Here is a 25,383-nt window from a genome sequence, read left to right as displayed (position 1 = left end):
ATCTTTTAAGAGACTTGGTTTCAAGTGTCAGGGAGCCATCTGAGGGATAAATTTGGTGCCTAAAGGCCAGACTGCTACAGAAACAAATTCCTAGTGGGCCCTTTCCTTGGAACAATGACCCTGTTTCTTATTCTCTCAGGATATAGTTCCTGACTAACCTCAGTGCTAGTTAGTATCTGGTAAGTGTAGTAAGTTTTCATCTCCTACTTAGTAGTACTAAATACCACAGTAGTTACAGATTCATGGGAAAAAGCCTTACCCCGTGTGATACAACAATGAAACCAATTAGCACAGCTACTTCATTACCATAGCCAACAGATGAGCACTCTGTGACGACTGTTGATAGACAGAACTAATTTGGCTGCAAACAACCTGCTTCTACTGAGTGTCCCCACCTCTGAGCTTCCTGTCTCTTCCCTGTCACTCACCTCCCATCCTTGCCCTTCAGGCTTTTCCTTTCCTGTAGGCAGGAAAACATCGTTTAGCTTATGATTCCATGAGGTCCCCAGGCCATGCCCCTGGGTTCTATATTTCCTCTTCCCGTGATGAGGTTGGAACACCTTCGCAGCAGAAACGTAAGGCAGCATTGGTGACTTAAGCAGCAGCAGCACGGGCACAATTCTGGCTGCCACTGGTGGGAGCCCTCCATATTTGCAGGAAGAATGATTTTTTTCAGACATTAAAAAAAAATGGTTTTTCTTTCTTTTGAGACAAGATGTTACAAATCCTAGGCTTCCCTCAAACTCCAGATGTAGCAGAGGTGCTGGCATGCCTAGGGTCTAACCTAGGGCATTGTGCACTAACACTTTTACACTTTTTATGTCTGTAATATCCTTACTTCTGGGAAGGCAGTCTATAGGTGAGCTACATTAGAGACCACCTTGCACCCCCCTCCCCAAATAAACAGAAAATTTTATACTGCTTTCCTGAAGGTTTCTGTCTTTTACCTGGCCCTGGTGTAGACTAGGGTCAGAGAACAAGCATGTGAGTGCGGGTTAAGCCAGTCCTAAGGCATTGGACCACATAGAGGCGGTACCTACCCAGTGGAACTAACTCTGACAGTACAGATGGACTCATACGTCGGAAGTCTCAGTGCAAGGAGCAGGAAAGGCAGGGTTGATCTGAAAGTCATACACCTGCAGATATGTTCAGTGTGGTATGTCCTAGTGTTGGGCCTCGTGCTGTCACCCCGTTCGCTGACATACATAGAGGTGCTTTGATGTCATTTGCATTGACTGCTAGGAATTTGTTTCTGTAGCAGTCTGGCCTGTGGCAGACGGAGAACCTGCCACAGGACTTCCACTCTGCTAATGCCCAGTTATCAGGGATAGGCCCTTTAAAGGCAGCTCTCTGTGTCTCTGAGAGCACAAGAGAGGGTGGGGAGGAGCGGGAGGAGGGGGATGGATGTGGCTGTGCCATGGGCAGTGGAGACAGGCAGCCAAATGTTAGTAGGAGCTGCAGTGAATCTCGGACTTCTCCCTCCTGCTCCCCTGAGGCCCAGGTGACTCACTTAGCTTCTTTGTACCTGCTTTCTCTTTCAATCTGTAAAGTGGAGATGGTACACACCCTACAGAGCTGTTCTCATAATGACATAATTTATGCTTTATATCATTTCATCATCCCAACACTTGATGTAAGTGTTAAACTTGCATTTCAGTAGTGGGAAAAATAATCAACAGCTCAGATGAGAGGTTAAGTGACTCACCCAAAGTCACATTGCTAACTGGTAGCTGCAGTGGGATTTGAACTCCTAATCTTGTGTTGTGAATAAGGACCATGGGCTGTGCTGAGTGAGGCATGCTCTCGGGAGATGTTCATGTTTCCTGGGTATAAGAGTTGAGTGTCTGTTTGCAAATACACAGGAAAAGGCAGTGGGTATTCAGGAATCTTTTAGTTTCATTTCATTTTGTCTATCTCTTGCTCAGACTGTAAGGTGTCTAACAGAAACCCGAGGGCTCCATTCTCTGGCTGCCAAAGAATGGCTGCTCCATTCTTCTCCCTCCATGTCTGGCCCCTGTAGCATTTCTTTTCCGGCTTTCAGAAGGAAAGGGGAGAAAAGAAAGCAGAAAATGCAGAGAATCACTTGAAGGTGGAAGGTGTTTAAATGAGACCTGCTGCCTCTGACTCATAGTAGGTGCTCAGTAAGTGTTAAGATTCTGTCTCCAGTGTGGACCTGTAGCTCATTTGGAAGAGGGCACGTCCTGCCAGCATGGGGGCCTACAGAAAAGATCTACAGAACCCACTTTTGAAAGGAGGGGTGTGGTGGAGAGAGCTGGGCATGGTAGCACACACCTTTGATTCCAGCATGTAGGAGGCAGGCAAATCTCTGAATTCATGACCAACCTGGTCTACAGAGTGAGTTCCCAGGAAAGCCAGAACTACATAGAGAAATTGTCTCTGAAAACCAGAACTGGGGTGTGAGGGACACAATGGATAAATGGCTCAGCAGATATGAACACTGGCCACTTTTCCAGGTCTGAGTCCCAGAACCTGCATGGCAGACAGCTCACAACCATCTACGACTCCGGTCCCAGGGGATCTAATGACCTCGTCTGGCCTCCAAGGACACCAAGCACACATATGCCACACAGACATATCCATAGATAAAGCACCCATAAGCATAAAATAAGTATATATAGTTTTTAAAAGACACCTGCTCATAATCCACACTCCAGCAAGATCAATCCCTGGGACTTTCCAGCCATCCAGCCTGGCCTTTTTGGTGAGTTCCAGGCCACCATCTCAAAAAAACAAACAAACAAAACCAAAACAAGTAAAACAAAACAAAAATAGGCAGCACCTAAGGAGCAATACCTAAGGTCGACTTCTGGTCTCTATGTGTACACACACAGATTAGCTCTCCAGTGGGTAAGGTGGTACACACCTGCAATCCCAGCATCTGGGAGGTGAAAGCAAGAGAACCAGGAATTCAGAGCCATCCTTTCCATTGTAGCAAGTTTGAGGATAGCCTGGGCTATCTAAGATCCTATCACAAAAAAAAAAAAAAAAAAAAAGAAAAGAAAAGAAAAGAAAGAAAGAGGAAGGAAGGATGAAGGAGGAGGAGGACTTGGAAAATAGCTATTAAAGTTTTATTTGAAAGAAGAAAGGTAAGATTTAAACCAGTTTTATAGTTATTAGAATTATATATTATATATAAATTAAATGTCAGCATGTTCCTTATGACTATATCACTTATTTTTTATTCATAAACTATTTCATCCATGTGTTTAATGAATTTGGGTCATTTTTACCACCACCCCATCCCCTTCTCACTGAACCTTTCCCCCTCCCAGTGATTCCTCTTCCCACTGAACCCTTCCCCCTGAGTCTCCTCCCCTTCCCACTGAACTCCCCTTCCTACTGAGTCCCCTCCCCTCCTACTGAATCCCTCCCCTCCTACTGAATCCCCTCCCCCCCACTGAATCCCTCCTCTTCCACTGATCCCACCCCTCCCCCTCCCACTGAATCCTCTCTCCTACTTTTTTGTCTTGCATTTTTGTGACCCAGTAAGTTTAATTAGCAATGCCTACAAGAGCATGAATGAGGGATTGTTTAATGGGACATGGCCCAATCTTATGCAGGTAACCAAAGCTTGAGTTCATGAGTGTGGTAGGCATGTCATATATATATATATATATATATATATATATGTATATGTACACATATACATATATATACACATACATACATACATATATATACACATACATATATATGTATGTATATATATCACACATATATACATACATATGCACACATATATACATATATGTATGTATATGTATATGTGTGTATGTATGTATGTATGTGTGTATGTATATGGATTGAACTTGGGCACTGTACATACTACACAAGTGCTCAGTCCCAAGCTACATGCCCAGCTACCTTCATTTCTCACCTCTCTGGGACTCGGTGCTCTTTGCTTACAGGTCCAGCTACAGAGGAAGCTGAGGTAGATTGTGTTATCTTCCCATGTATATTTGCACTTAAGGGATGTGATATCTTTACAAAGAAATTGCCTTTGATTATTTAATTCCAAGGAGCAGTAAAGACAGAAATTCCATTTCTAGAGAGGTCTTGCTTGCTTGCAGGCTTGTATAATTAGAAGCCGAGAGCAGCGGGATGGGACATCAAGATCTTCAGACAGCAGAGTATTTCTCACAGGGAAGACTAAATTTGAAAAATAAAAAATCCAGCAAGTAGAGAGCAGATGGGCTGAGTACGCCTCCCCTGACCTCCTCAGCAGACAGACTCCTCCAACCCGTGTCAGCTGCTGGCGTCTTTGTTGGCCCAATGACCTCTCATTACAGTACCATGATTGTGTGCTATGGCTCCACCATCATCACATGGGGACCTGGAGGAAAAGGTCTACTGTTGACTGATACTGCCCACTGAGGCATAGCTGCAGGTGCTCTAAACCTTTAGAATGGCATGGCTACTATCTAAGGGGTAGTGAATAATGTGGGGAGCCACAGCTACCACCCTATATATACATATATATTGAACACCTGGTCTCCGGCCAGAGCAGAGAGCATTGAGATAAACAGGCCTTAGTTGGAGAAGCTGTGTGCCTCTAGTTTGTGATGCAAGCTGGCATGATTTCCCGCAGCCTATTATGTTTTGCCATGTAGCTGATGCTGATTGGGACCAGGGAAAGTATTTAACCCACAAGGGCTGGGGGCTGGAGAGAGAATAGAATTAGGGGTAAGTATGCAAGGATAGATATAGATAGAGAGAGAGAGAGATAGACAGAATTAGGGCTGGTGATGGGTTATGTAAGATTTAGGAGTAAGTATTTAGAATTGGGGCTGGTAATGGGATAGGAGAAAAGATGTAGATATAGAAGTAAGATGTAAGGATAGATGTAAGATATAGAATTAGGAATAAGTATGTAACTAATAAGATGTAACTAATAAGATGTAAGTAGTAATAAGTAAGATGTAAGAAGAAGATATAGAAGAATATAAAAGAAGCTAGCTAGTAAGAAGAAGTAAATATGAAGGTTCCTGACTAAACTGCATGGAGAAGGGCTTGGTGTGTGCCTCCTTACTTCTAACTGGACGGGTAAGGTGGCTGACAGAATAATATTAGGTCTGTCAAGAAAACCAAAGCAACAGGCCCCGGGAAGGGAAGTGGGGTGGAGCTGGGGCAGCTAGACAGGAAAAGTGATGGATTGTGTAATAGCCCTGTTTTAATCTTCTCTCTTCTGGCTTATTTCCCCTGGGAGCATGCTAGTATGCTGTAGATTGTTCTTTATCTTCTGAATTGAGTGATGTCATTTCCCTAACTCTCCCATGGAGAAGGCATCTACTGCCAATGGCTCTCCAAGTACAATATTATGATCTAGGATGTTAAGAGTGTCCTTTCGATGATTTGTTTCTGGCATCAATGATCCAACAAGTCCAACTGAAGTCATCTCAGCTCTGGGAAATGGGTGGTGGTGAGGGCCACCATACCAGTATTGGAGCTCTGGGGCTGCATCTGCTGCCTTCACAAATGCCAATAAAAATAGACTGCCGGGGACAGTGGATGGCACTCCCAGGCATGCTTGGGCCCTACTGCCTTCTGTCAGCAATTTTACATCATTCCAAAGACCACAGTTTTCCTTTTGAATGTTCTAAAACATTATTTATGGAAGAAAGTCAAGTTTCTTTAGATTCACTCTGGTCTCCTAGTCTCAAATGTAGTGTCATAACTTGGCTAAATATATATTCTAAACTGTGCATTTAGGAACCATTATTTTGGACTGGGGATATAGCTCAGTTGGTAGAGAACCTTCAGCCCCTGGAGGTAATCCCTGCCACTGCACAGTCCAGGTGTGGTGACACACACTCATAATCCCAGCACTTGGAGGATAGAGGCCGAAGGATCAGGAGTTCATCATTGACTATACAGCAATTTAGAGTCCAGAGCTACTAGAACTTCTGTTAGTGTGGCACAGTGGTAGAGTACTTGCCTGCTGTGCACATGGCCTCTGGTCCAGCTCCATCCAGCAGTGCAGTATGAAGGGCCAGGTAGGCTGTTAAATGAGAAGCCGTGCAGAGGAATACCTGATGTATTGAGAGGGCTTGAAGACAGCTACTCCTTCAGTGTCTGAGGACCATAGATGTTTCTTTGACCTAAGAGGCCACAGGGGTAGGGGTTGTTAGGAAGATAGACCCAAGTGCATTAGGCATGATTAATTAGCAACTCTAATTTAGAATTTAATTTAGAATATCTGAAAGAATCTCAGATTGACTGTCCCTGGACTTGGATTTCCTGATAGTACATATTCTCCCAGAGAACACTTGTCTATCTCTGGAGGAAATGTTAGCCTGTTCCCAAGAAACCTACCTGGAGACCAGACATGTGGAGGTCCGAGGCAGTTAATGGATGTCCAAGGAACCTAGTGGAGTCTTACCTGTGAGGGCCCATGCTGACTTCTTTGGTTAAGTGTTGTTTACCTGCAGATGTCCTTTTCAATGCCTTTAAAGCCAATCTGTCCCTGGATTTCCCCATCTTAGTGACCCAGAGAGGGTAACCTTCCTGAAGGTGAAGTTAACCTCTGGCTAGAGAGCTAGGCCTCAAGTATGAGAAATGCTTAGATGTTTGGAAATGCAAGGAAGGGAAGGGAAGGGGAAGGAGTTAGTTTCTTTGAAGGCTTACCAGGTTAGACTCAATATCAAAGATTGGGCACAAATGTCCAAGGAACCTTCAGGATATCAGTACTGGATCATTTTGGGGTTGTTTTTGTTATTGTTGTTTTAAGGCAGTGTTTCTCTGTGTAGCTCTGGCTGTCCTGGAACTCACTCTGTAGACCATACTGGCCTCAAACTCAAAGATCCACCTGCATCTGCCTCCCAAGTGCTGTGATTAAAAGTGTGCACCACCATGCCTGGCTTATTTATTTTTACATTTTTATATATATGAATGTTTTGTTTGCATGTGTGTATCTGCACTACATGTGTACTTTGTGCTCAAGGAAGCCAGAAGAGGATGACAGATTCCCTTAGGACTAGAGTTTAAAGATGGTTGAGTCACTGTGTAGGTGCAGGCAACTGAACAAGAGAAGTATTTGTGAGTTTTCTCAGCCTCTCAGTTTTGACTTTAGATGCCTCAGTAAATAAAGACCTACTTTAGAAACCAATGCTCTTCTCCAGAGATCTCCCTGGCTCTAGCAAGGAAATGAGGAGAGACTTTCTGCCTTAGTTTCTTCTTCTGTTACTTCATTAAAATACCTGACTCCCCTCTTCCCCCCCAAAAACCTCATAAGGTAGAAAAGGTTTATTTGGCTCACAGTTCAAAGGTACAGTCCACCATGGTGAGGAGATCAAAATGAATGTTCAGCCCCCTTTCTCCAATTATACAGTCTAGGATCCTGCCAGGGGATGGTGCCACCCACAGTGGGCAGGTCTTCTCACCTCAGTTAACACAATTCTACAACCTCTGACAGGTGCATGCCCAAAGTTCTCCTCTTTCTGGAAAACTGTCTCAACTTAACTTTCCAATCAGATTTGTCTGTCTTCCCATTAATGTGTCAGTTTGTGTTTCATGTATTTTTCAATTCTATTGCTGCATGTGTGTGTAAATGCATATATGGTTTTTATGTCTTTATTACCACTGTGAAGTGACCCTTGTTATCAATGTTAATACTTCTTATCTAGTAGTCTATGTTTTCTAATATCAGTATGACCACATCACTCTTCTTTCTTTTTTCATCTCTTTTCTAAAAATTGTTTTTAGGGTCAGAACGATGGCTAAGCAGGTAAAGGCGCTGCCACCAAGCCCGTGACCTGAGTTTGATCCCTGGGACCCTCATGGTGAAAGGAGAGAACCGACTCCTTCAAGTGCCCTCTGACCTCCACACGTGCACTGTGGTACTCACATGCCTACACACACACACACACACACACACACACACACACACACACACACGTACATACACACACAGATTAATAAAATGTAATGAAATTTTATAAAAATATAAAAAATATTTAAAAATAATAAAATGTAATGAAAATTGTCTATAGGTGTTTGTTTTGTTTTTGCACTGTTAGAGATAAAACCCAGGACCTCATGTGTGCTAGACCACTGAACTGGTCCAGCCCTGGCTTGAGTTTGTTGTTCTTTTCAATTCTCTGAACCCAAGTCCTTCTGTGTGCTAGGCAAGCGCTCTTTTCCTCTTTCTCTTGCATGTTCTTTTTCTTTTCCAGACAGTCTCACTATGTGGCCCAGGTCAGCCCCTGACTCGACCCTCCTGCTCAGTTTTCTAAATGCTGGGATTGCAGGCCTGTGCTTTTAAATGAGCCTTTCTTATGAAATTCGAAGTGAAATGAGTCAAATAGCATCTTTAAAGTCAGCATGCATTGCTCCATCACAGATTGGAAAATCCCATAAAGTGATATTCTATTCTATTTTAATTAATAAACAATTAATTAATTAACTTTTAAGACAAGGGTCTCTGTAGCCTTGGCTGGTCTGGAACTCACCGGGGACCACCTGCCTCCCCCCTGAGTGCTGGGATCAAAGGTGTGTCCCACGCTTGGCCATCTAGTCCTTTTATATTGCTTCCTTTATTTCCTTATTTTTTTAGACAGGGTCTCACTGCGTAGCCCTGGCTGGCCTGGCCTGGGCTGGAGAGATCTAGAGAGATGCTGGCCTGAGTTCACAGAGATGCAATTGCCTTTGCCTCTTGAGTGCTGGAATCAAGGGCACATCCTTTTATAGTTCTAAAATACAACATAGAGGAAGCCATCCCTGTAATCCCAGCACCCAGAGTCTAGACCTGTGGATCGCCAGCTCAGGGCGGGTCTGTTGCACACGTCAAGTTCAAGGCCTGGTTGAGTTATATAGTTGAGTATTACTCTGGAAAAAGATGAAACACGCTGCATTGGCACCCATTATAGCTCCTATTCTATGGCTTCCTTAACGTATTCACAGCGGACAGTTTGACTCAGTGTGTGCTCCTCCTTACAGCTTAATCTCACATTTATGTCCTGCTGACATTTTCCTTTTGATTACTGGTTCCATCTTCCTGTCTCCTCTCTAAAACTTAAAATACAAGTCACTGTGAATGACAGAGACTCTGACTTCCATTTCCTCATTTTGATCTTTATTTCTTCCTTTTTCCATTTCTGTGTGGTAGGGGGAGGAGGTGCATGTTTGCATGTGTCTGTGTGCATGTTTGCATGTGTGGTGAGTTACTGGTGCATGTGCTATGGAGGCAGAGGTTGGTGTTGAGAATCATGACCACTCTTCCACCTCCCAGTGTGACTCATCTTGCTAATCAGCTTGCTCTGGGAATCCTTATCCCCCTTCCAAGGCTAGGATTACAGACAGGCCACCATGCCTGCCTAGCATTTTGTGTGAGTTCTGGAGATCCAGACTCTGGTCCCCGTGCATGAGTGGTAAGCACTTTAATCACGGAGCCATCTCTCCAGGCCTGATCACTGTGACCCTGTGGAGGCTTAGTTCTCAAACTGTGTTATGACCCCTGTGAAGGGCCATCAGAGATCACAAGCCGGGCAGTGGTGGCACATGCCTTTAATCCCAGCACTTGGGAGGCAGAGGCAGGCAGATTTCTGAGTTTGAGGCCAGCCTGGTCTTCAGAGTGAGTTCCAGGACAGCCAGGGCTACACAGAGAAACCCTGTCTCAAGAAAAAAAAAAAAACAAAACAAAAAACAAACAAACAAACAAAAAGCACACTGTTTGCATTATAATTCATAACAGTAGTAAAATTGCAGTTATGAAGTAGCAATTAAAATAATTTTATGGCTGGGGGTCACCACAACATGAGAAGTTGTATTACAGGGTTGTAGCCTTAGGAAGGTTGGCAACCACTGGTTTAAAGATTTGAGGTCTTCAGAGTTGCTTAGTTTCGTGGGTTTTCAGTGGAAAAATAATGTTGACCTAGCCCCAAGTTATGCCTTCCCAACACAGGTGGCTAGTCACCCCTCTCAGGTCACTGAACCTCCCCAATGTCTGTAGGCTTTTGGAGCTTCTTCTGTCCTTACCAGTCAGAATGAGGCTATGATTTGGGGGTGGGGTAAGAACATCTGAGGACCCCCTGACCTTCTTCCTTTTCAAAGTCTTCTTGGTTGCCAACTCTATAGACAGCCTGACCGACAGCCTTAGACTCCACCTCCAATGGCTTATTCTACCCAAATGGCTTCCTGTCTTCCATTGCTTTTAAGAAAGGCAATGGCTGAATACCCCTCACTTAGTCCCTACTACTTTGTCCTAGGGCAACAGTCCTTCTAGTACCTCCACATAGTCATTTGTTTTAATACTTTGCCCAGAGTTGATTGGCTAGAGAGTTAGTGTAATATAAATTAACGTACCATTGCAGGAAACAGAACTCTGCCTTTCCGTGCCTCTCCACCTTGGTTTCCTGGTTTAAAAAAGAAGATAGATAGAAAAGAAAATCTTGCTCTTTATGGTTTATGTAAACTCTTACTTGTCAGAGGACACTGATACCGTTTTGGTTTTTATGTTTGATCTCTAGCATTTGTGTTAGAGATTGTTCTCCTTGTGATCTTTATTTAAGGACACTGAGGGCTGGTAGAGGGCTTGCCTAGCCCGGGTAAGACCCAGGGTTTAGTCTACAATACTGCAGGAAGCAACGGCAACACATTGGCATGGTGAGTCTGAGTGGTCGCTGGGCGGCTCCAGAGGCTGGAACCTTGATGCACTTCTCAGGATCCCCAGAGATCCTTCCTCCCAGACTTCCTCAGAAGGCATATGCTTAGCTGCCTGCATTCTGGAAGCCCTCTGGATGGCTGGAGGGCCATCACTCAGAACACACACGCACTTCATCTCTCAGATGTGCTTGATATCTGGTGGGAAGTAGACAGTTGCCCTTGGACCTGAGCTGGGGAGAGCTCTGGGCCTGTTTCTCCAGACACCTTCAACTCATCTCCTTTCCTTCTCTGATTCTTGGTATCATTTTCTAAGCCCTTTGAGGGCTTTGGACAAACTGGGCTCTCGGTCTCCCTGCCAGCCTCAAGTCTAGCTTTCAGACATGTGTGTATTAGTGTATGAATGAGTATGTGTGTGTGTTTGTGGACATATATGTCTGACCACATAGATGAAGGTCAGGACAACTCCTTCCACTGTCTGGGTTCTAGGGATTGAACTCGGGTCTCCAGGCTTGCACACAAGCACCGTTTACCTCCTGAGCCGTCTCCCTGGCCCAAGTCTAGTTTTCTTACACGCATAGTCTCACTCACCATCTGCTTTCCAGCCTCCAAGATTCGGATGGTGAATTCTCTGATTTTCGGAAGGGGAGGACATGAATTCAGAAGCCTGCAACTAGAAACTGTAAAAGAGATTACTTTTGTGGCACCGGTTGATCAGAGGGCAGAGTCTCCAAGTCCACGGGCTCCAAGTACTTCTGAGTAGTCAAACCAATAGGGAACATTTTGCAGAAAACAAAGTAAGTGCTTGTGATTCAGAGTTAGTGAAAAAAAAAAGCGGCTAGTGTACATGAACACATTTGCGCATGAGCAAAAAGATAAGCAGCTCAGGCTGCCTCTGGTCCTAGAAAGAGACCTGGGGGTTAGACCTTCTCCTGGGGCCATGCACTGCTGCTGCCATGGTATATTGTGTACCTAGAGTCCTGAAGGTGCCCATTCTTGCTTCAGTGAAGTGCAGTGGGGCTGGGAAAGGTCTGGGCAGGAAAGAGTGAAGTGACAGGCTTGTGAGGGCTGATGTGAGAACTGGGACTCTGATACTCTGATACAGAGGGGTAGCCCGTTTCAGAGCCAGTATGGGGAAAGCAGGTATGTGCCTGGACTCCAGATCCTGAGCTACCAGCAGGATGGGGTCACTCTGAAACCTGAGCAGGTAAGTTTAGCAAAACTTTACCATGGTAGGTCAGAAACATGGCCTCTGTATACTGTGTTCGAGCAAGTGTTCTATTTCTGTACGGACAAGGGATTTACAGTCCCCACCTTCTCTATAAGAGGTGGGGGAGCAGACTTCGGAAAAATACTGGCATACTCGTAACACAGACCTTGAAAGAAGGCATACTTTTATCAAACTGTTGATAGAATATGGGGCTGGGTGGAGAATGGGAGGCTCAGTGGACCAGAAAAGCTTGATTTGAGTTAAGACCTAAGTTCAGATCTTGACTCTGTGGTGTCCTCACTGCGTGACCTTAAGCAAGCCCTCATCTTTCTGATCTTCCTATGGTTCTAGCAAAGCAGTCATATAATATACAAGAGGGGCAGTAAAGCAGCTGTTGATTGAGTCCTGAACTAAATCTGAGCCTTTAACATTTGATGAGCCCCCATTGGATACCAGTCTGTACATACATGCCTTCTCTGTTCTCAAAAGCCTTACGGAGTGATGCTCTAGCCCAGCTCCATCATCCATGCCTCAGGATGAGTTGGGCCTGTACGGGTGGGCATTTGGTCCTGTCTAGGCTGCAGTGGATTCTGGGAGAGAATGGTTAAGCATCTTCTCCATCTCGGCATCCTCCATATCCTGCTAGGTAATGGAAGACAAGCAGGGACAATGTTGGCAGCCATGTCTGCTGTTCTGTCACATGTCCAGATGCGCAGAGCTGCCAGTGGGGAAGGGGAGGGGTGAGGCACCAGTCTGGCCCTGACATACAGGGAGTTAAAGCCCACTCTCCTCCGGAGTGTAGACAGGCTCACGCAACCGCTGGAGGCAGTGAGGGCTGCTGCTCCCAACTCCCTGCACTCCTCTGTCCTCCAAATCAGCCAGAAGTTCTGAGAGATCTGTGGATAAGCACAGGAGCACTGGCCTGGGGTGCAGTGGCCTCACTGGACCTGCTTCTGATCCTGGGGGTGATGGTGCAGTCACTGTGCCTGCTTCTGATCCTGGGGGTGATGGTGCAGTCACTGTGCCTGCTTCTGATCCTGGGGGTGATGGTGCAGTCACTGGACCTGCTTCAGATCCTGGTGGTGATGGTGCAGTCACTGTGCCTGCTTCCGATCCTGGCAGTGATGGTGCAGTGGTCTTACTGTACCTGCTTCCGATCCTGGAGGTGATGCTTTGGTGTCCCTCGGGCATTTTCTTGACCTGTGTGAACTTTCCCTCTGGTCTATCCCTTAAACTACATTGTGAGCCTTCCTTTCTCTGCTGGACACCACATTGGTGGGAGGCTTCCACCCCCTACCCCTGACTCTCAGTTTGCTTCCAATGTTTAGAAACCATTTAGCTTTTGATCTTGTCTCTTCCCTTTTCCAGAACTTACCTGCTGTGTGTCAGACTGAGCTATCCCTATTCCATCCTGAACTTCAAGACCTGCTACTGCCCCGCTGGTGGTCACAGCCATGCCTGGAAAGGAGGCGGCCCCTTCAGTGGGAGAGTTCCGTATACACCCCTTGAAAGCCCAAAGGGGCAGGGAAGAAACTGTAGGAACATACAGTCTGGATCTGTGACTCCATATGTGACCAGTGGCACCTAGCTTCCTTCCCAGAGACCTTGCTCTTCCAGAGTGGACCTGTCTTCAAACGGAGGCAGGGAGCTTTTAGCCTTCTGGCTTCCCAGCTCCCAGTTCCTAGATGCAGCTGGCTCAGCCACGGAGGCTGCTGAGAGCCCGGAACCCCACCGCCCTGCATGTGTGTACCCCACTGTTTCATGCTGTGAAATTATGGTACAGGAGAGACCTGGCATCTTTCTGAGTGGATTTTCCTTCAGCATATGCCAGTGTTTCTGCAGTTCATAGTAGTTCCCTGTTCTTGCTATTGTATCTCTTGGCTTTTCCTCAATAGGCCGTCTTTCTTTCCTCACTGGAGAAATTTATTCTTTCTTTTCTGCATTCCTGTACAGGATTTGCTCCCACCCTCTGTGGAGCCTGAGGGTCTGGGGAGCAGAAGGTTCTTGGCCTTGGGCAGCCTGTGAGTGACTGTCAGCATCTGTTTAGTCACTGGAGAGAAGCTGGGGTGGGGCTGGTTTGCCTTCAGTCCTGTAGTGCTCCCCAGAGATCGGGTGTGAACGTGCCGAGCGTGTGCATCACTGTGACAAGCTACTGTCCTCTTCCCTTATAGCTAAACCAGCTGACAAAGACCTGTAGCCAGGGTGGAAGGCTCCTATAGTGGATCACTGACCCCCCCCCCCCATTTTATTTTAAGTAGACTCTGTCGGGCCTGATGGGTGGGGTAAAGGGTGGAAATCCTATGTGTAGATATAAGTCTGTGTAGATGGCTTTGTGTTCCCTCGCTCTTCCAGCTCAGTGTCTTTGTGAGAGTCTGTGCTGAGGCCCCTGGAGACCTGCCTGTTTTACTGCCCTGAATATCAGCCTCCAGTGACATCCCAGATGGCTCCTCTGCCAGCCTCCACACTTAGCCGCAGTCACCAAAGTAACTCCCTAAGCAGAGGATGTGGCCACCTCTCCATTAGCAGGGACAAGCTGTGGAGCACAAGAATCCCAGGACTGTGATCGATGACTAGAATCTGACCTTGCAACCACCCTGGGGCCTGTGTCTTAAAGCAGCTGGGCGGCTGAGAGGAGGCACTCCAGACAGGTTGTCGCAAGGCAGAGTTGCCACGGCTGGAACTGAATCCCCCCAAAAAGTAAATTGCCACAAAAATAATGGCATCTGGACGTGTATGTTCCATGCAGAAGGAGGGGGTGTGGCTGAGGACATCGGTCGGGGTACCAGCTGCCTTGTCCTCTCCCAGAGTTCTCTGGAGAGGAGGTTCTTCTCATCACATGCTGTTACACAGCTATGGCAAGTGGCTTGGGACCCTGCAGGTGGGCCCTGGGTCAGTGGTGCCCATGAAACAGGTGCAGGTGGCTGGCATTTCACTATAGTACCCCCATCAGCAAAGACCCAGAAGAGAGAGCAACTGGCCTTAGGGTTTTATTACTGTGAAGAGACACCATGACCAAGTCAACCCTTATAAAGGACAGCATTTAACTGGGGCTGGCTTACAGATTCAGAGGTTCAGTCCATTGTCGTCATGGCGGGAAGCATGGCAGTGTCCAGGCAGACATGGCGCAGGAGGAGCTGAGAGTTTTATATCTTGATTTGCAGGTAGCAGAAGGAGACTCTGTGCCACACGGAGCATAGTTTGAGCACAGGAGACCTCAAAGCCCGCCCCCACAGTGACACACTTCCTCCAACAAGGCCACACCTCCTAATAGTGCCACTCCCCATAGGCCAGGCATGCAAACATTTGAGTCGATGGGCCATACTTATTCAAACCACCATAGGTATTCTTATATAAAAAGAGAAGAGCTAACACAATAGTCTCTGACCCTGCCCTGGGTTTGTGTGGCACATAGACAGAGAAACGCTTGCCTCCCCGTTTCCTTTCCTCTTCTACCCTGGCACATCATGAGTGACAGCTCATCATGCTAACAATCAGTCACCCTGACCTGCTGGGGTTTTATTCTCTCTACCAGATCCAAGAGATCTGGAGAAGGGCCTTGCCAGGGATGGTAGTGGCACAGGAGGCTTGTCCTAGCCTGGATCACACTTAGCTGCAGGAAAAGCACAGCTCATTTTGAGCCCCATGTATCCAGAATGTTCTTTCTCACCTTGCTTGTGAGAGCTTGCCCTTGTGGCCTCACCCTCCCCAACACATAACTTAAGCAATTTTGCTCCACCTGATTACTGGGAAACCCAGAACACAGCAGGAATGTCCCAGGGTAAATAAGATAGTTTCCAAAGGATCTGGTCTCTTGTCTTTGCCTTTTTGAGCACTTGGTGTTGAGTGTCTCATCACAGCCTTTCTGGGCCCACAATGTTGCTGTCATGGGAGTCAATGGCATGTCCCTGTTGTTCAGTGAGCAGAGGAGTAGCCAAGGTGAGGCTCTCTTCATAGGCATACGGCCATGCCAGGTCTCCTGGAAGGACCCAAGAAACGTCTGCCCTTAGACATTGCCACTGCTCTGATAAACTGAGGGTGCACGAAAGTGGGGAACTGAAGGAGGTTGCTGGAAGCTCCCACAGTTTTGCCTTGTCTACAGCCCAGTGTCTACCACTCAGGGCCCAGCCAGGAGAGCAAAACTTGTTTTTAGGGTTCAGAACTGAAACGAGAACAGCAGGAGTGGAGAGCATGGGTCAGAGGTACATTAGTGCAGAGGCCATGAAACTACAGGCCAGGGCCACTGCAAAGGAGCCAAAGCCATGACGCATCACAGTGGGGAGAAAGAACTTGGCCTCTCCCTCCTTGACCTCTGCATTTCTGTGGGTGCCTCCCACCAGATGGCTCCAGCCAGAAGCCAGCTACCCTGGGAGCCTCTGGACTCAGCATGCAGCAGGAGATAGGAGGAGAGGGCTTGATGAAAAGCAGCCCTGGGGCAGGAGTACCCCTGTTGTTCTGTCTTTGGACCATGGCAGCCCCTCTGCAATGCTAAGACCTTGGGGAAGGAGTGGCCTGCTTGGGCTTGTAGATCGTTTTCATTCTTCTGGGGAGGAAAGGGTTTTACTGGCTCACAGTTGACGCTGCGCTCCTTTGGAGGAGTTTACCCACTAAAGCACCCTCTGCCTTGTGCTCCTCTCTAGAAAGCCATGTCCTGGCTTCTGTGTATGCCCCTGCCTGTTCCTTTCCTCCCAGTCTCTGGTTTCCCCCGCCATGAGCACTAACCAGAGCTGGCCTCAGTGCTCGGGAAAGCTCTCTCCCACGCCTTGCCAGTGTGGCCTGTCTGTAGGAGAGGCCATCTATCCGTCGGTTTGTATTGTGTTTCCAATAAATTTCTGGAAATCATGCCTAGTGTCACGATATCCTTCCCGGGGCTAGTGGCTCAACTAGGGGGCTCTGCTTGCTTGCTCTCCCTCTTTCCCTTTCTCTCTTCCCCCAACCCCGCTCCAGGCTTTGGTGTCTGGGGGACCTCATCTAAAGGACTCTGTGCCTCTTCTTGTGTGCAGGGTCTAGGAGAGGTACCAGGTCACCCCAAACTCTCAGCAGCCTTTCTCCAGGGTTGAATGTTCTGTTATTGTCTCACCAACCACATTCTGAGGACGTGGTGGTTTCAGGAAGCTATGCCCCCAAATATGTGCCTTTGACTTTGTGCCACTTAGGCTTAGGGGTGGGAGCAACAGGCACACCTCACCCCATTAGTCACCCACAGGGCCACTCCGGCCAGTACTGAACCCTGGGGGCCCATGCAGGGGTTTTGGGAAGGTGCAGAGAGGACTACTGTGCCCCATCCCAGGGCTGCCCTGTCAGGTAACTAAGCACACTGCTTCAGTTGCTCTGCTGAGGCAATTTTGGAGAAAAGCACACCCGAGACCCTCCCAGCCTGTGTGCAGGAAGGATCCTTGTTTCTTATGCTATGTGATAGATGGTTAAAACCAAGGGCCCAAAAACCAAAGCAAAACCAATGGAGGCAGTTTATTTGTTGGGTTTGTCTAGATATTGTTTAATTTTTTAATATGTATTCTTTTTTGTTCAGCTATGTATGTATGTATGTATGTATGTATGTATGTATGTATGTGGGCTTACATGTGCCATGGAACACATATGGAAGTCAGGAACAACTCCTGTCAGTTCCTTCCCTCTACCATGGAGATCCTGAGGATAGAACCTAGATTGTTAGGTTGATTGCAAGCACCCTACCTGAAAATCCATATCCTGGACCCAGAGCCAATAGACATGGAAAGGGTTAGCTTATTAGATTGGCTCCCTTGTCAAGTAGACAATCACATTTCCTATGTCATTCTTTTTTTTTAAAGATTTATTTCTCTTATGTGTGTGTGTGTGTATACATATAAAATAAATAAATATATATGAGTACACTGTAGCTTTCTTCAGACACACCAGAAGAGGGTATCAGATCCCATTATAGAAGGTGGTGAGCCACCATGTGGTCGGCTGAAAATTGAACTCAGGATCTGTGAAAGAGCAGTCAGTGCTCTTAACATTGAGTCATCTCTTAGCCCCCTAAAATATTTCTTTAAAAAAGAAAAGAAAAACTCCTTTCTCTTCCTTAGCTGCCATCAACTGCCAGTAGCTCCTCAGGGGCACATCATGAGTCCCTGACCCCATCTGTGCTGGAGTTTTGGCCTTGTGTAAGTCACCACAGATACTAGAGTTCATGTGTCCAGTGGCCATGTTGTCCAAACCATGCCGTTTCACAGTGCTCATCCCCGTCCACTGCCCTTACACACTACACATTACACATTACAATGCCTAGGACAAAGCCCAGTCACTTTTCCTCAGCATGCTGACCAGTTAGTTCTGCACCTCTGCATTGCCCACTGCCCACCCACTGCTAAAAGAAACCTCTCTGAGCAAGGCTGATGACAGCCACACAAATCTGTGGATATAACAATAAATATGATTGGCTTAGGCTTCTCAAAACCTACTTTAATAAGGGTTCTTAAATGCTCCAACGTCCCATCTATCCCATCACCCACCAGAGGTAATGGAAAAGAAAGGTTAATAGGAAACAGGGGTTGTGGGCCTGTTTAGAAGTAGTTCTTTGGGGCTACTCCAATCTCCATTGTCAGCAGTCCAGTCCACTAGCAAACACCAACATGAATCAGCAGCAGCAGTCCAGTCCATTCGGCAATCACCACTCACAAACCAGCAATGGCAGTTCCATCTGGAAGAAGCCACAGGGCTCCACCAGCCAATCAGCCCAAGTCCTTGGAAGCAACAAGAAGCCACAGGAATATCTCTGAATTCTTGGCTGAGTTACTCTCTACAAAGTCATGACAGGAGAAGATCAGCAACATAATGTAAGGTAAGCTAATACAAGAGCTTCCTCAGTGAAAATTCTCAAGGCAGAGCAAGGCGAACCAATGCCAGAGCCTCCTCCCACTGTCTGTGGGGTCATATTTATATTCTTTCTAAATATCATATGTCCTTTCACCTGTGTCTGCTTCAACAAAACATCCTCTCACCTGTGTATCTGCCTCATAAAACATAACTGAGTTTCCAAAAAAACCCAGGATTTTCCACTTCAAAATATTTAGAAGGTAATGTGATAATGTGCACAACTGTTTACCAAGACAAATGTAATAGGATCTGTTCTAAAGCTTATAACACCCTGGCCCAGTTACAGCTTCTGACCAGGTTTATAGCATGCATGAATCCCCTTCTCTTTCAAACACACCCCTTCCTGCTGTAGACAGGCTGAATTCACACACCTACTCCCTTTAGTTTACAGTAGAGTATCCAGACAGACTCAAGCCAGACTATCACTTACAAACCTTGGGAAGTTACCCAATCTCTCTGTACCTCAGAATTCTCATCTGTAAAGTGGGCTAACTATCTATCTTGGGGCTAGAGAAATTAGCACATGTCTGATGCTTAGACAAGAGCCTGGCATAAAGTGTTTATTACAGTTAGCTCATTCGCCTCCTTACCTCTGTTCTCTCCTCTCCCCTCTCCTGAAACTATATTCGATTTTTTTCGGTTCTGTCCACAAGATGACAGAACACTCAAACCACCAAAACCTCAGTCCTCTGCTTACTTCACCTTGTCTCCCTTTACTGGCAAAATAATTGAAAAGGAGGAGAAGTGTGTCTCCATTACTCAGACCTCATTAGTGCCTCAACCCATTACACTGCTTTATGGTTTCCCTTCTGCTCTGGCCCAACCACTCTGAAAACTTGCTGTCACTAATGACTGTCTAAAGCACCAAAAATCTGTCATCCAGTCTGAGTGGCTTGAGCACTCAGAGCTGGGATCACCTCCCCTCCCCAACCCCCGCATTGACCTCCCTATCATCTATTCAGAGACACACTTAGATATCACTCCTAGCTGCCTCTCCCCACAGGTTGGCCTTGAACCCTTCATCTGCCACCTCCCCTACCTTACAACTTATGTCCTGAAAAGCTTTTTTTTTTTTTTCAATATAGTGCTGGTCAGAGCATTGTGGAATTGGGTGTCCATCCCAGATGGTTTCCTATGCACTTGGCTCTGCGGACTGGCTTCCCTATGGCAGGCAGTTAGCAGGCACTGTTGAAAATGCTCTGCTCTTGCACGAGGCACTTTCCCTTCATAAATGGTGGTTTTAGTCCATCTTTTCTAATGGAAATAGCTTTACTTGGGCAAAGAGACTGCCTTCCCTAATGTTCTCCTTTCCTTGTTACAGCCAATATCTTCTATTTAAAGCTTTCTTCTGAGCCTTTTTCTGGATCTTTCTTTGTGTGGGACCTTTAAGAGGCGAATCATGGTCCACTTCACTCTCTTGTCGCTTGCTAAGAATCTCATCCATTACCATGACCTCTGCCTTCCCGTTCCAGCTTGAGGATACTCCTGGGTCTTGTTTCCCTGGAGACTTTCTACACCATGCACCGAGGCTCGAGCCCCTGTCCCGTAAACCCACTCATCTACCAGAGTGGTCATGAGCCACTGCCCACCTATCACCAGCCATTTTCCCTGCTCAGCCTGCCAGTGCCTGCAACCTCTGTGCTCTTTGCTATGGTCTGTGTTCAGGCCTTTGCCAGGAATGGCAGCCTGAGGTCAAGGAGAGCTCTGTGCCTCCACCTCTGTGTGGCCTGTGGGGGGCTGGGGAAATGCTTGGTGAGCATTCATGACTACCGGCCCCTTGCTTACCACTTGCCACTCCCACTCACCCCCTTTATACAGGAGTCCTTGGAGGAAAGCAATGGATGCTGCTGCTTTGTGCACTGGATAGGAACAGGTTACACCGGGAGAAGAGAGAGAAACTACAGAGCGCTGGACTACATTTGCATCATGTGGACCAGTTTACCTTGCACCCTCACACTGCTCCTCTCCTCATTGTACAAAGGGAGCGTCCTCCCTTCCTTTTGTCCCCTCATGTGTCCCCTTCCTGCCCCCCATAGGTACTCTCCTCCTCATCCTCTGATGTTGCCTTGTTTCCATCTTCTCTCCTGTAGTTGGCAAGGGTCATAGGTCATGGTTTCCATTCCTTAAAGGGAAGAGCAGGCCCAAAGAAAGGTACACCAAGCCAGACCAAGGGAGCCCTACTTTTCCTGGGGAGCATAGTGCAGCCTAATGTCCAGTCTCAGCGGGAAAGGGTTCTTTAGAGAAGTCAGGCCTGGGGAAGCTGCGGCAGGCAGCAGCAGGACTGGCAAGCTCAGTGACAGCCTGAGGGTATAACCGGAATCACTGGGAAGCTCCAGGACTGGCTGGGAGCTGGGTCTAGGGTAGCCTCATGCCTGTCCTAGGTGGGCAAAAAAACGGTGAATTTTACATGTGTTGGCAAAAAGGCCTCTAGAAGAAGGGAATGGAGACAGTGACATGAGGTCTCCCTCTGACACCAGGGCTGCTCTAATCCTGTAGAGTACACACCTGGGTAGACACCTGGATGACAGGCACTCTGGGTGGCCAGCAATGACAGTTTCTCAGGCATGAATTCCCAGCAGTGTCAGCAGTTCCATAACGGGAGAGGCAACCAACTTGGAAATGTTCAATCTCAGGCTGAGGCTGACTGGTCTGGGCATGGCCTTCTGCTCCCTGGTAGGAGGGGTGCGGAGAGTGGCTCTACCAGGACGGAAAAGCCACAGTGAAAGCCAAGGGAGGGGGCAGGTGCAGGAAAAGGCAGTGTAGACAGAAAGGCAGCCAGGGCCAGCCAGGGGTGACCTGGAGGCTGGGCAAGGGCCCCACAGCCCTTCCTGCCATCTGGCTTTCCTCTGAGATCACTAGCGAGTTTTCAGAGAAGGGAAGTGGGTAGAGACACCATGCACACTGGTTTCAAAATACACGCATCCCGTCGTCTCTCGTCTGGCCTCCATCCTGCCTGCTTTTCTCTTTCTTCCACTCCACTATACCTCTCTCCGGGGCCTCTGCCCTGCTCCAACCCTGAGACCTGCATGGTTCAAGCATATCTAATGTGGATTGACCCCCGCCCTAGGAGACTATGGAGAGGGAATTAGATCCCATGTGAAAGACCCAGAACCCTAGAGGGCAGCGGCCCCCACACAGGCACCCCTATCATCAATGGCATAGTAGCAATAACGTCCATTAAGGGAAAACTATTTCCTCTGGAACTCTCTGGTCTGGGGGAGACCTAGCATTCTAGCAGGGCAGGCCAATCAATCCCTTGGCTAACTTGGCCAGGGAGGTAGATGATCTTCATGCTAAGTGGACAGGAGGAACTGTATCCCTTTGATGCTGTGATGTCATTTCCTTCCCACAATCCCACCCCTAGTGCAGCTGATCTTTGGAGTTGCAGCCAGGTTACTCCGTGGCTCTTCTTTCCTCTTTCTACTGCTGTTTAAGCAACCTTTCTCTAAAGCCCAGGCTTCATCAAGGTCTCTGAAGCACATCCCTTTTTTTCCTTTTTGCCATTAGGCTACATGTCGGGCCCAACTCAAATGGCAGCTGTTGAGATTTACAGCTTGCTTGCTTTGGAGGGTTTCTTTTAAATACTAAGAAAATTGTCCTCTGTAAAATCATCTGTGCAGATGCAGGCTCAGTATTGTCATCTTCTCCCTGAAGTCCCTCCCTGAGCCCAGGCTGCCCAGGAAGGCTGTGCATGCCACAGATGTCCCACTTGCCCTTCCTCCACTTGTAGAAGCTATGACAAGTGGAGGTGGGGAAGTCTGTGTTTTAGGTATTTCTGTTTTCCATGATTAGCATACATGACTTCTGTGGTTGAAAAGGAAACTCAGCAGAGTGGGGGTTTGTTGTTATTTTTAAGTATGTTAACAACTAGATGAATGAATGGGGAACAGAGAAAGAGGCAGAGCAGCTCTAAAGCACAGCAGGACGTGGAGTATGTGTGGATCCGGGGTTGCATGCACAGTGACAACCGCCATTCACCGGTTGACACACACTAACAGGCCTCTTAACTCCCTATGGCCACTGGTGTCCCTAACAACACATGACAGGGGAACACAGGTCTGCCACCTAAAACCCGCCAGCACTCATTCATTCAGGAGGATGCCTTTATTGAGAGATTTCTTAGTGTCAGGCTGCTGGGCGCATGGGGACAGCTATGTACACCTAGCTGACAGTGTAGGGCTGTGGCTGTTGGAAGTGAGGGGAATTATGGTATCCTAGGGGTCTGGCATCCTGGGCTGAACATGGCAGGAGGGTGGATGCCAGTGACAACGCATGACCATGCAAGGGGCCTGCTGATGTCCACAGAGATGCAACGAGGCTGAAAGAGCTGTCTGGAAAGGGCAGCTGCTAGGACAGCACTCAGGCACCCTGTAGCTGCTTGGGGCCCACACAGGAGGGTCACTCCAGTGGCTTCTTACAGGCAGGGTCTTGTGTCACAGACAAGGCCACAGAGCCTTGTGCTCGCTCCCACACATACCTGTGGGGACACAGATATGTAAGAGTCGGGCAAGAGCAGAGCCTGGAGGTTCCAGGGAAAGGGCCAGTTTCACAGTTTCAGAAGGACCTGGCATATACTCACGAGCTTCCAGCGGGAACTAGCAGGCTGTCATCTGGGTCCAGGGACACACACTGCCCTCCCATTGTCACCTTAGAGGAGCCCTCCTGTAAGAGAACAGCAGAACCAAGTGGAGGCTGAGGCTAGGCTCAAGGCCAGTCTGAGTGAATTAGCAAAACCCTGTCTTGAAATAAGAAAGGTGTGTGTGTGTGTGTGTGTGTGTGTGTGTGTGTGTGTGTGTGTGTGTGCGTGCACATACATGGCAGGTGTGGGGAGAAGGGAAGCAGGGGGTGTTCAATGGTAGAGTTCTTACCTTGCAGGAGGCTCTAAGTTCCATCCCCAACACCACAAAAACAAAAGATAACCACAGGAAGGTGAGGACCTCAGGCCTCAACTCTCGCTTTCATGTCCCTGAGTCTGCCTTGCAAGAAGGCCCTGAGAGCAGGTCTCACTGTGTGAGCCTGAGGTCCAGAAACAACCAAGACCTACAGGAAATGGTGCCACCCAGTCCTGGCATCCCACTTGCCAGCTGCCACAGCCACACATCCACATCCTGCCTTGGGCCTTTGCTGTTGCCTTGTCCATGGGCGATGACCTGGGGGAGACAAAGCAGAGTATTTTGGGCTTCTGCCCTGTTTGGGAGATAGTCACAACCCTGGCCCTCAACCACTTTGACCTTCAAGGGGCAAGATGTGCCCACTACTACAGCCTCACCCCCATGTGACAAGCTTTTCTCAGGGATCAGAAAGGGATCACACACACACACACACACACACACACACACACACACACACACACCCTCTCTCTCTCTCACACACACACACATATGGGCCCTTATGGGTATCACCAGTTCACATTCAGACACACCCACCCCAGCTCCCGGGATTTCCACCCCTTCCTATGAAGTGTTCAGAGTCTGACTTGAGAAGAGAGAGAGTGAGGGTGGGGCCTATGGGCCTTATGATCACTGAGGGCCTGTGCTCCTGCAGGCTGTAAGGAGAGGTTAATGGGAATTGGCAATGGAGAACTAGAGCAGATAGACATGGGGTGGGAGGAAGCCATTAGCTACAGCTGTGGTGGGTGGGAAGGGCTTCAGGTTTTGAAGTTCATTATCACAGCCCTACATAAGCCTTGGGTATCCCTAGTAATGGAAGAGCAGTCTAAGCCTGTGCTCTGCTAGCCTCCTGCCCTAGAGTGACCACTGTTTATATTTTTAAATCTTCTTCCTCCTCTTCTTTGCCCTCCTCCCTCTTCTTATTATCTTCTTCTTCTTTCTCCTCCTTCTCCTTCTTATTGTTCTCCTTGTTCTTCTTCTCTTCATCTTCTTTTTCATCATCATGATCACCTTCATCATTACCACCATCATCACATGTGAATGTATGATGTGTGTATGTGTGGTCATACATGCACAGCTTATAGACTCATGTCTCTTTTCACCTTTATGTGGGTTCAAACCCAGATTGCCAGGCTTACACAGTAAGCACCTGTGATGGTTTGTATATGCTTGGCCCAGGGAGTGGCACTATTAGGATGTGTGTCACTGTGGGTGTGGGCTTAAGACCCTCATCCTAGCTGTCTGAAAGCCAATATTCTGCTAGCAGCCTTCAGATGAAGATGGAGAACTCCCAGCTCCTCCTGCATCATGCCTGCCTGGATGCTGCTGTGTTCCTACCTTAATGATAATGGACTGAACCTCTGAACCTGTAAGCCAGCCCCAATTAAATGTCCTTTATAAGACTTGCATCAGTCATGGTGTCTGCTCACAGCAATAAAACCCTAAGACAGCACCTTTACCCAATGAGCCATCTCGCTGACTCCTGGTGACAGGCTGTGCCATTGGAAAGCTATCACACATGTGAATAGACGTATCCTTGCAGGCGTCTCTGTTATACCTTGTCCTCTGGCCCAGTCTCACAAAGAAAGGCCGATGGCTCTGAAATTCACTGTAGACTTCTCCCTCAACACCTGGGTGAAGCCCCACTGTCTCTAGGACATGTCCTCTCCCTTAGTCTAGCTCAGCAGAGTTCCAGGAGCAGTTAGCAAGCCAGCCTTCATGCTAGCCTTCCCACCTAGCTCTGGCCAACCTCAGCGGCTTGCAGGGCTAGGCTATTTCAGCTCTTCTGACCTTTATGTTTCTTCCTCCTCC

The 25,383-nt window shown here is 47.6% G+C and overlaps 2 protein-coding genes across 10 annotated transcripts in view; one reads left to right on the top strand and one right to left on the bottom strand.

Moving 5' to 3' along the window:
• Positions 1-16,666, top strand: part of Mta3 (metastasis associated 1 family member 3) — a 132,906-nt gene extending 116,240 nt beyond the window's left edge. For 3 of the 5 annotated variants that reach the window (XM_031357537.1, XM_031357532.1, XM_031357536.1), the window contains exons 17-18: positions 11,223-11,414; positions 13,196-16,666. In XM_031357537.1, the coding sequence (XP_031213397.1) occupies positions 11,223-11,380 (158 nt within the window). In that variant the 3' untranslated portion in view covers positions 11,381-11,414; positions 13,196-16,666. Of the gene's footprint in view, positions 1-7,722; positions 7,888-11,222; positions 11,415-13,195 lie in introns of those variants that run through there. The other 2 variants (XM_031357534.1, XM_031357533.1) reach the window with 2 other exon arrangements.
• A 6,105-nt stretch (positions 16,667-22,771) lies between these two features.
• Positions 22,772-25,383, bottom strand: part of Haao (3-hydroxyanthranilate 3,4-dioxygenase) — a 17,541-nt gene continuing 14,929 nt past the window's right edge. For 3 of the 5 annotated variants that reach the window (XM_031356891.1, XM_031356890.1, XM_031356888.1), the window contains exons 9-11: positions 23,764-23,832; positions 23,262-23,344; positions 22,772-23,159 (exon numbers count right to left, since the gene is read on the bottom strand). In XM_031356891.1, the coding sequence (XP_031212751.1) occupies positions 23,081-23,159; positions 23,262-23,344; positions 23,764-23,832 (231 nt within the window). In that variant the 3' untranslated portion in view covers positions 22,772-23,080. Of the gene's footprint in view, positions 23,160-23,261; positions 23,345-23,550; positions 23,833-25,383 lie in introns of all 5 variants that reach the window. The other 2 variants (XR_004114465.1, XR_004114466.1) reach the window with 2 other exon arrangements.

Source organism: Mastomys coucha, unplaced genomic scaffold, assembly GCF_008632895.1.
Source record: "Mastomys coucha isolate ucsf_1 unplaced genomic scaffold, UCSF_Mcou_1 pScaffold6, whole genome shotgun sequence".
NCBI lineage: Eukaryota > Metazoa > Chordata > Mammalia > Rodentia > Muridae > Mastomys > Mastomys coucha.
The sequence above is the reverse complement of the archived record's forward strand: the minus strand, read 5'-3'. Positions and strand labels throughout refer to the sequence as shown.